We start from the raw sequence: 10,737 nt of genomic DNA, 5'->3' as shown, positions 1-10,737 counted from the left end.
TGATTAAAATAGAAAAGAAAAAGGAAAAAAAAAACCACTTTTCTTTCTCCAATATTAGAATTTTGCTGGCTTATTTAGAAACTAATTTTTAGATACTTGTGTGAATGCAGGAATTTAATTGTTATAACCAATGCTTTAACTACCCTTATGTACCAGAATTAGTTTTTTGCATATATTATATATATATATATATAGAGAGAGAGAGAGAGAGAGATTGCATACATAGACCTGTACATTCTATATTTTATGATTTAATTGTATTAATATATGTATCAAATGGGTGCTGCAGTGTGGAACCTCCACAGAATACTGCTGGCTGCTATGATGAGCACAACTTTCATGCTTACATTCCTCTATATTCATACCTTCTCGCCTAAATTTGGGTGGCTAATTTGCATGGGGGGCAGTTAACTGGATTAAAGTCTGCATAATTATGACTGTTTTATGGTAGTCTGGGTCCAATCCACAGCGAGTCACATATTATAGTTTTATTTTGGATATTATGTTGTAGAAAGATGCAGATACCCTTTTATTAGGATTCTTCCCAGCTTATTTCTTCCGTTCCACTCTTGATCAATTTTAGGTCTGCAAAGATCAATCTCTCTCTTGTCGTGTCCGTTCAAAAATATCACTTTTCTCTAACTCACACATATAATATATATACACACACACACACACACACACACCCCGTACATATAATTATCCCCCCCCCACCCCACCCTGTGTATATCAGTCTGTACCATCTTGCTGCCTGTATATGTCAGAGGATCCCTTTTAGCCTTACACGTGTATAACAGATCCCTTTCGGTACCTCTGTATGTATGAAAAACATCGGAAACTTTCACCAACCAAAAGTTTTCCATTTCCTTTTCGTGATAAATTTGTTCCTCTTTTGCCGCCTGCTGCAGAAGTTGCTTTTTCCAAGCTCTGAACTCTATTAGTGTTTATGGATCTAGTCGGTTGTGCGCTATATGGAAATGTATCTCCTTCACCACACAGAAAAGGGATTACTTTAAAACGGAGATCCTAGTCTCAATCAGGCAATAACTATTCTCCGGATCGGGGGTCCAAAAACTTACTATTAAAGCCAAAGGCAACCTCTCAATGACCAAAAATAGTGGTGTGAGCGCTGCCAAAAAAACCAAACTTGTAGGACACAGACCCCTTACCCTACCTCTCGGCCTTTAACACGTAGAACCCTGCGATAGCTCCATACCCAGCAAACATTCTAAGCTTCTAGAAAAGAGGGGCATCAGGGGCGAAACGAGGGCTATTTGGAAGATATATCTCAGATATCCTACAGGAGACCCTTAGGTCGCTCCACAGGGGATCTGTTTTTTTATGTGTTTTTATGTTTTCTTTGCAGATCAAAATGGCTTATCCAATTAGCAATCAGCCTCAGGCGGTGCAGGGGTACACCACAACAAGTAGCCAATGGAATTCTGATGTCTTCGACTGCTGTGAAGACATGGGCATCTGTAAGTCTCTTTGCATGACATGATGGACAGGGACATGATGTGTGACAGCAGCCATACATGTGCCTACACCTAGGAAACACAAGCTTATTATTAACCATTTTCATCGCTCTCTTCTCTGCCCACCAGGTCTATGTGGAGCCTTCGTGCCATGTATCTTGGCTTGTAAAGTAGCCTCTGATTTTGGAGAGTGTTGCTGTCTACCTTTCCTAGGTGGCACCACCATCGCTTTACGCACAGGAATCCGAGAGAGACATCGCATCCCGGTAATTACACGTTACATACATTTTACACCTTACGCAAAGCTTACAGACTTCTTCCAGAAGTACCAACATTCTTTTAGAACAAGGCTTTGTGTACTTATCTATCTTAACATACGAAGTGGATAACTCACCTTCAAGTAATTGGGTCAACAAAGTAAACGGATTACTAATACAAACACTGATTGTAGACTGGCAGAAGTTGTGAAAACGTGTATAATTGGATGTTGCTTTAACACTTAATGACAGAACAGGGTCCCATTCTATAACAAGATGTCTCATGTATGCCAATGTTATTGTCCAATTACCACCACTCCTCCTCGAAACAGCGCTATGGAGTCTGTGAAGCTCTATAAATAAGATGTAATGTAACCGAGGGCAAAGTTGGCCAAACTAAAAGTCCAAGTTTAAACATCTGATGAGCATTCACTAGTAGCTTTTGGAGGTCAACATATGATGACCACTCACATGGGTCACAATCTACCCCAGACCTTCGAGAGCCTAGCATAAACCATCTAGTTTTTATACTATTGAGGAATCTCATTTTTGTGAGTCGTGGTTGAAATCCACAAAGGGGAACTGAAAATAAGCAGGGGAAAAAAAAAAAATCAATGTTTTTGGACCAAGCCCAAACATTTTTTGAAGCCTTCTCATATCTAATGAAGTGAAGGAGCTTTCAGAGGAAATTCTCTCTCTCTGACTAATCTCTTCTTTATTACAGGGCACTATCTGCAACGATTGCGTGTGCCTTACGTTCTGCACCCCCTGCACGCTTTGCCAAATGGCCCGTGAACTCAAAGTTAGAAACTGATGAAATCGGAACATGCAGGAGGACCTATCCGCCGCCACTTGGACAAAGAGTATATGAAATATGGAATAGCTCGGCCCTATCCTCATAGACCACACTTGAAGAAAATTCATGGACTATGACATTTCCCCCGTTTCTTATACGGGGTTGGAGTTGATTGTCCTATATGCAGAAACAGTAGAAATTGACATTTAATAATATTGGTAAAATTTATTTAGCTAAAGAGTCTTTACAACCCTAAAATACACCAGGTTAAAGCTAGACCGGTGCTCACTTGAGCAGAGAGAGACAAACCCAGTCACGACACTCTGAACACCATAGTAACATTTCAGCTCAACAGTTCCGGAATGGTCCATGTTTTCTGGATTCCATTTTTGGACTCAGATCTTAGAATGTTGGCATATCTTTAGAATCAATACACCAGAAAATCTAATTACAACGATCTTTCTTTGTATTACGCTTCCATATGAGACAAGAGAACTGTAACAAACTCAAAAGTATGGTAATGTGGGAGCATTTTCTGGTCACGCTATTTCTTCCACATTCCGTGTAGGAACCTTCAGCCCAAGTCTTCATCATTAAGAAGTCAAGGATTTCCAGTTGTTCAGTTTCTTCCCAACCAGTTATGTTCCATACCACTGAGTATATGTATGATGTCCACTGTGACTTGTTCACTTATCTATTTTAAGACTATTTTATCTTCTCATAAGCATTTTGTTTTAGCGAGAACCACCTTCTCTAGCACTGTAGACCCAATCTAGCTTTTCTTTATAGCCAAACATTCTTGCTTTTCCTTACAGCCTAACACAGAATTAAACCATGTTTTATACTCCTCCGACTTCCATATCTGGAACTTATATATTTTTGTATATTAAAAATAAAAACAGTAAATGAGATTTCCGCTTTCATTGCTTTGTGATGCATGGGACAGCAGAGCTGCTTCTCCATACAGTAATCAGGATGGATTTTGGTCTCTTGCATTGGGTGCCTAATACCTCTCTACCTCATCTCACATTTCAGCCATGGTAATAGTTCTTGAGTTGCTTTGATTCCAAGTTTCCATCACTTTCTAACCCTCTCATCCAATATGAGTCCTAAGCCTAGATTACGTTACATTACAGGAGACCCCAGGAGGTCATAATGAAGTGATGAGGAAACATGTACGTCATCAGTATTCACCAGCATTTTAACGATGGAAATGCAAACTAATAGAGTTATGGATTGGAAGGAAGACGCCATCACATTATTGTACATTTCATAACACAAATAGAACATGGGGAGTTCAGATAAGACCCCTTTGGATCATCTACTCTGATCCTGAAGATTCAGACCTTAATCAAAGGGACAGTCGTTGGTCTCGTCTTAGATTTAGGAGCCATACGACCAATCCCATGCAGTGTTTAAATCTTTCACTTTATTTGCCTCTACCATTTCTACCGGGAGGCTCTTCCAATTATCTACCACCTTCTCCGTAAAATAAAAACTACCCTACATTTCACCTGCTAGTGTTTTATTACAATGTATCACATGTAGAGCATATTTGTTCCCCAAAGCATTAACACTTCCTGGCCTGACTCGCCAGTTCCTTCATGGAGAACAATCTCACTTCTGTGTTGCCCCATTACACACCTTAGTAATGCTTGTTTTGTGGGACTTTTGTCAACATGAATTCATTGTATGAATGTTAAAGACAAATGTTCCAGCAACTTTGACTCACGTGGTGACAATAGCCCATGGTTTACCTGGAGCCAAATGTAAACAGTTCTTCCATTAGCGGCAAACCTGTTGAGAAAGTAATGAAGCAGGCCTTCCAAAGCCTTAGCTGGTAATAGGTTGAGGAGAATAATTATTTTAGGACAGGTCAGTGCGCATGAATGCAGGCCTTGGTGACTGGGGATTCTAGGCATTTAACGGACAAAAAAAGCATTTAATAAAAGAGGCTGAAAAAGGTTATTGAAAGGATCCAGTCAAGGTGTAATCCCTTGTAACTTCTGATACCCCTGTGGCTATATTTGGAATTGCAAGTATATCACATACATAGAAATAAAACAGCTTCTGACAGAAGCAAGAGAAACACAAATATATTTTGCAGAAAGCTCGTGACTTTGCCCCAAGATAACCCCTACAGAGCAAAGACGCAGGAAAAGTTGCTGTTTCCGCCTGCTGACATCACAGCAATGTGATTTCCTGATCATGCGTTGTGATGTCATGTAACAAACATCACAAAGTCTGCATCACAAAAATACTATTTTTCAGATATTGGCAAAATGTAAAACTTTCTGGCAGCCCCAGTCATAAATATATTTCTAATAACTTGGTACTTTTTGATTCCTTCTTTAGCCTTATTATTGGGCATAGATCCTACCTTGGTATTATGTAGACAGATCCCTGGGCGCCAGTGGATAATTCATCACGTCAGAACTCCTACAATATGACAAATTCAGTCTCCGGGCCGATTTTTGTTTTACCTTATTCAGAACATCGACATCAAGCAGGAGATCCTGGCGTCCAACCCACAGATGTCTTTTCTCCTTTGTAGGCCACTCACGCTGTCCATGATGGTATGAAGTATCATAGCCGGGCTTCATGAAACCGCTTACGATGAGTATTATTCAAATGCAAATTAGCAATCTGGAAAGGAAGGGAAAAAGACACAAATCTGTCATGTATAGATTAATACCACATTGTATATATTTGGTTATGAATAGGTTTACAGTAGAATCTAACTATTCTAACCACGCTCCAGAAAATAATAGCCCAACTGTACGTTGGATACTTCATACACAAATCAAACTGTTTATAGGATTAATATTAAATGGGCAAAGCGGTCACATGCCCGGGATCCACCAGCAACAGGGGGCCCCACCAGAACCGGCCCATACATGGGTTCTAGTAGGTCCATGGGACCAGCCATTTGTGAACCATTTTTCGACCAGCCCAGGGGCAGCCCGGCAAATGTAGAGGGATCATGTAACGCAAGGTTACGGGACCCCCACGGTAAACTGCACAGGCCGAGGGAAAGATGCGGTTGAGGTTAGGGGGGTGACTGAGTTTATAAGTATGTGGGAGAATGAATGTGCATGTGTGAGCAAAGGTGTGTTATGGGTAAATGTGTCAGCATGGATGCATTGGAAACACAGTTGGGTATTGGTGGAAGGGGCCCAATATTATATTTTTTTGCCTCAGGCCCACCCGAGCCTTGAATCAGCCCTGGCCAAGCCACCTTAATACACCAAGACGGCAGCTGGCTTACCACAGGAATGTATAAGATCACCGCAGTCACATGACTCTTGTCCATCAGTTCTTCTGGGGCAGCCACAACTGAATTTGTTATTCTACCGTTTGAACCCTAAAAAAAAAAAAATCTAATTGTTCTATGAGTCAGATATATACAACTCATCCAATTAAGACATTGAACTAGAAATTGATAGATGAAAAAAATTGTGAGATAAAGGCTTTTTGAGTTTCACCAACTTAAACAAGGGTTATGTGGAAAGTGGACACCAGCCAACCCTTGCTCTGACCTCTAGATCAATCAATCATTAGGTCCCTGAATATTCTCTTTATGCAGCGCATGGTACATTACTCCTGATCCTTCCATGGTTGATCACAAACACACCTTGTTGAGGTTTGCTTTGCACGGAATAACTCAACAAAGGGTGTATTGTTTAATTCTGTGCTAAAAATAAGTCGTCAACAACCCTTACGACATCCAGCTGCCAAACCCAACCCTAAGCAGACTGATATTAAAAGGCACAATGACAAATCTTCAGGTATGTTTGTAAAAATAATGGAAACTGGCATCCTTGGGTCTGCTCTACCCAACTCTCTCTGCGTGTATGTGGCCGTCTCAAGGAAAACCCAGAGTCCTGGAGAAGCAGTTCTTCATATCAAACCCTGAAAGTTCTTAGCTATGCCTGCGACTCTGGACGTGGTTCTCCAAACACAGGGTCAGACTGGTGAGGACAAAAGCACGGCCGGCAGCTAGATACGTAGGCCCACATGATACGTGAGCATTTTCCCGATGTGTCGGTCCAAAGGGATAAGTTATAAGGCTATACTCATGTACAAACATGATGACATGGTGATGGAGCCCCCAAAAATAATGTGCAAGAATCATCCTTTCTAGCCTACCTACCACTTTTAAAGTGGTCTTCACATTTTCCCTCTGCAGACTTAACTCTCCATATAGTGATAAACCCCCCTGTGTGTTTAAGACTTTCGAGGAATGAATAAAAATAGGCAGAGCTGCTTAATAAGCTCTGCCTAGAATCTTAGAGAACTCAAGGTAAAAAACTGTGACTAAATAAATCCTTCGTAAATATGTTGTCAATCAGGAATTCCAACTACGTCATACTAAATCACCAATAGGCTCAGATATCATCAAGAATATAAAGGGTTCTCCCAGGGCCGGCCCAAGGCAAAATGCCGCCTGGGGCGAATTTTAAAATGCCGCCACCCCTTATCTACACTTCCTCTCCCTCCGTCCCTGCCGCCACCCCTTATCTACCCTTCCTCTCCCTCCGTCCCTGCCGCCCCCCCCCGTACTTACCTTTCAGCAGTCCTGCGGCGAGTCTCCCTGTTCGGTCTCGGTGCCGGCTTGTAATGCTGAGCGCCAGAAATCTTCCGGCACTCAGCATTACAAGCCGGCACCGAGACCGAACAGGAAGACTCGCCGCAGAGGAGAGAGAGAGGGGCGCCGAGCGGGTACTGACAGCTTGGTAAGCGAAAACCACTCGGCGCCCCTTTCTCTCTCTTTCGTTTAAAAAAAAAAAAAAAGGGCTTGGGGCGGCAAAGTGCCGCCCCTTCAAAAGTGCCGCCTGGAGTGGTTGCCCCACTCGGCTCCATTGTCGGGCCGGCCCTGGGTTCTCCAAACTACGTGACCCTCAAAATAGGTCCATTGACTCCTAAACAAGTGTAGGGTCCCTTAAAGATATCAGAACCCATATAGAAACCAGCTGTTGGTTGAATTAATGGTCGAATTCTCCTCAGAAAGCGTTTTCCTTTATTTAGATTATGCGCATAATCGAGACAAGGCACACAACACACAAAAGTCGAAGCGTTGTCTGATTACATGTTTGGATTACAGGGTTTATATAACCTCTTTACTTCTAATAGCATGCATCATTCTGATTGGTTACTTTTCAAGCAGGTTACGCCTCTTTAAACTGCATAATTAAGAATGGCCTAGACTTGACCCTTTGCACATATATATACACAACAACATAGAGTAGACGTGTTGGCGTGAACTCGTGCATATATCATAGACTAGACATTCCCTGCTTTCTTATGTCTTTGTCAGGAATAATATTTACGATAACATAAGCATTTTTCTAACACCAGCAGTCAAAGGAACGTTGATGGAACAGAGCTGATGAAGGACTCTTCTCCATACACGTTACTCTATCTTTACGAAGCCACCCTGGTTTACACCTGGGATCAGATAATTGTATCTTTGATGTCTTGCAATTACCTGAAATTTCCATACAGCTCGAAGCTTTAAATAAATAAAAAAAGGGGGGGGGGGGTGGATTAGCGTTTCATTAATTTTACACGCACATAAAAATACATAGCCTAATGAGATAAGAGAAATGAGGGTTCTTGTTTACATCGAGATTTTGTTTTGTTTAAACCATGGCCGTTGCGCTTGAGAAATCCGGAAAAGGCCAAGATCGGTGTGCAGTTTCTATGTTGGAACATGTCGGGAATTTCTCAACCATGCAGGATCCGATGATTGAGCTCATAATTAATTTACGGCTATAGCTGCGTTGCCACCTTTTGTGTGGCATGATGTCATCCATGAAAAGGTAACAGAGTCTCAAATTGGTTTCCGCTTGTGCCATTGTATACGATCTCCATCAGCATCTCAGACACATTCCCCCCGTAATGGAATGCCCGAAACACAACAAACAAAAGAACAAACAACGCGTTACTGGGGGCAGGGAGCTTCGCCCTTTACTGGATTTGGAACATCGTGCCCCTGGGAACCTCTTGCAGTTTCCAGCGACATATATGTCACAAGCACTGCGATGTATGTCATGCGGCCACTTGTCACGTTATATTGCACAGGTGACATCAGAAGTTAGAAAGAAGCCAGGGGATTTCCACCGTTTTCGTGGAAGTCATAACTTCCAGGGCCTCGTGGTCGGTATCCCTCTATAAAGAGTGACCTTAAGGACCCGCATCATGACCACCCTGTTGCTCTTAAGGAAAGAACCGGCAATCATGATGCTGTAATGGTGATATCACACTTACGTCATTTGGCGATCGTTGGCCTTAAAGTGCCAGAGCCTCCTTGTTGTCCCCTGTCCGGCCCTAACAACATCACTGATTAAAGACACATTCCGGTCACCTGATTTTAGAGCAGTGCTGGGACAGAACAGTTAAGTATATCGTAGTCACATATTTCTCCTGGATCTCTACGCGTTCCGCATACACATCGCACCTCACAGCCCTGCCGGCATTTTCTGGACGCCCTACATGTCCCCGGAAGCGCACACCTTTACTTAGGATGATGAAACAAAGTCTCTTACAATTTAAATATTGCCTCTCGTACTTCCAGGATTTTCTAAAATTAACACCGAATTGTGTATTTTTTCATAATTGACCTCCGTTAACCCATTACATTCCAAACACACCCACCTTTCTAGGGAGTGCCACGTTAGAGCTTAAAGGCAGGAACCGTATTCCTCGATAACTTGCTCTTGTCCTGAGTAGTTACTCTGGGTGCGTCTATTTATTTGTGGGTTCAATTAGGTTCACGGTTGCATCTCACGTTTCCCTTTAAAATGGACTGTTTTGGGTCATGATTCGGCATTATGAAGGTTTATTCATTTAACAGTTAGTTGTAATAGAGCTAAAGAGTTAGTCTTTGTTCTCCTCACAGACATTTTTTCCCCAATTTAACCCCAAATCCTCCTTTCATAGTCTCAGTGAGGACCTACCTTCAGCGAGATACCCTGCTTGAATTTTTATATGAAGAACACCAGATAGGATGACCACTTTATCCTTTTTGTTTTTGCCAAGAAAAATGCATTTCGTACATTACAAGCAGAGCATAAAACACAAGGAAAAGGATCGATCACTCATACAACCCACCAGGCTTAAAGCAACACTTTACATGTTGCCGAGAGGGTGGTAGATACATGAAACAGCCTCCCATCAGAGGTGGTAGAGGTTAACACAGTAAGGGAATTTAAACATGCATGTGATATCAGGTAAAAAGGGTTAGAAAAGATGGGCTGAATGGTTCTTAGCTGCCATCACATTCTATGTATCTATGGTCACAAGATATACACAGAACAAAAATGGGCAATGTGGTCACTCGAGGGTTCCCGTGCACCTTCCCACAGCCCCGGTGGGCCGGTCGATCTGTGGGCCGGGCGGCCGGCAGACCAACACTCAAACCGCCGCTAAGCGGCTGCGAGCGAGATTGAAAGCGGCAGCCGGGACGTCTTCTTCGGCCACCGGCGCCTAATGAAGTTAGAGGGGCTGGCGTGCGCGCACCGCGCCGCCCAATGGCCATGCCTCAGCACTTCGTCCCACGTCTTAAAAGGGGTGGGACGAAGAGCTGAGGCACAGCCATTGGGCGGCACAGTGCGTGCACGCCAGCCCCTTTAAATTCATGAATGCCGGCCTCACCGGACACCTGGGAGTCACAAGCAGTGCTAAGTCGGGGGGGGGGCATAAGGCTTTTCTGGAGGCAGAGTGCCCCATGATATGGCTTTTAACCCCCTTTATGCCACATTGCCTCTGGAAATGCCTTTTAACCCCCTATATGCCACTCTGTCCCATGATATGTCTTTTAACCCGCTATATGCCACTATGTCCCATGATATGCCCCTGGCATATAGGAGTATAAGGCATTTCTGGAAGCAGAGTGGCATATAGGGGGTTAAAAGGCATATCATGGGGCAGAGTGGCATATAAAGGGTATAAGCCATATCAGGGAGGCAGAGTGGCATATAGGGGGATATAAGGCATTTCTGGAAGCAGAGTGGCATATAGGGGGTTAAAAGGCATATCATGGGGCAGAGTGGCATATAAAGGGTTAAAAGGCATATCATGGGGCAGAGTGGCATATAAAGGGTATAAGCCATATCAGGGAGGCAGAGTGGCAAATAGGGGGATATAAGGCATTTCTGGGGCAGAGTTGCATATAGGGGGTTAAAAGGCATATCATGGGGCAGAGTGG

General features: G+C 43.0%; 1 protein-coding gene across 1 annotated transcript; it reads left to right on the top strand.

Annotated features, from left to right (window-relative positions):
- Positions 1–1,372: 1,372 nt before the first annotated feature.
- On the top strand, positions 1,373–2,546 carry LOC149276026 (cornifelin homolog B-like). The gene is made up of 3 exons (XM_089504014.1): positions 1,373–1,478; positions 1,605–1,741; positions 2,457–2,546. The coding sequence occupies exons 1-3, from the start codon at positions 1,373–1,375 to the stop codon at positions 2,544–2,546; spliced, it is 333 nt and encodes a 110-aa protein (XP_089360140.1).
- Positions 2,547–10,737: the final 8,191 nt, after the last annotated feature.

Source organism: Sceloporus occidentalis, unplaced genomic scaffold, assembly GCF_023333645.1.
Source record: "Sceloporus occidentalis isolate IW3139 unplaced genomic scaffold, rSceOcc1.0.p SCAF_252, whole genome shotgun sequence".
NCBI lineage: Eukaryota > Metazoa > Chordata > Lepidosauria > Squamata > Phrynosomatidae > Sceloporus > Sceloporus occidentalis.
The sequence above is the reverse complement of the archived record's forward strand: the minus strand, read 5'-3'. Positions and strand labels throughout refer to the sequence as shown.

Excerpts from the sequence above, each read along its gene's own strand:
- LOC149276026 (XM_089504014.1), top strand. The coding sequence starts at position 1,373 with ATGGCTTATCCAATTAGCAATCAGCCTCAGGCGGTGCAGGGGTACACC. Across the intron at positions 1,479-1,604 it reads CTGTGAAGACATGGGCATCT|GTCTATGTGGAGCCTTCGTG; the intron begins GTAAGTCTCTTT and ends TCTGCCCACCAG. Across the intron at positions 1,742-2,456 it reads GAGAGAGACATCGCATCCCG|GGCACTATCTGCAACGATTG; the intron begins GTAATTACACGT and ends TCTTTATTACAG.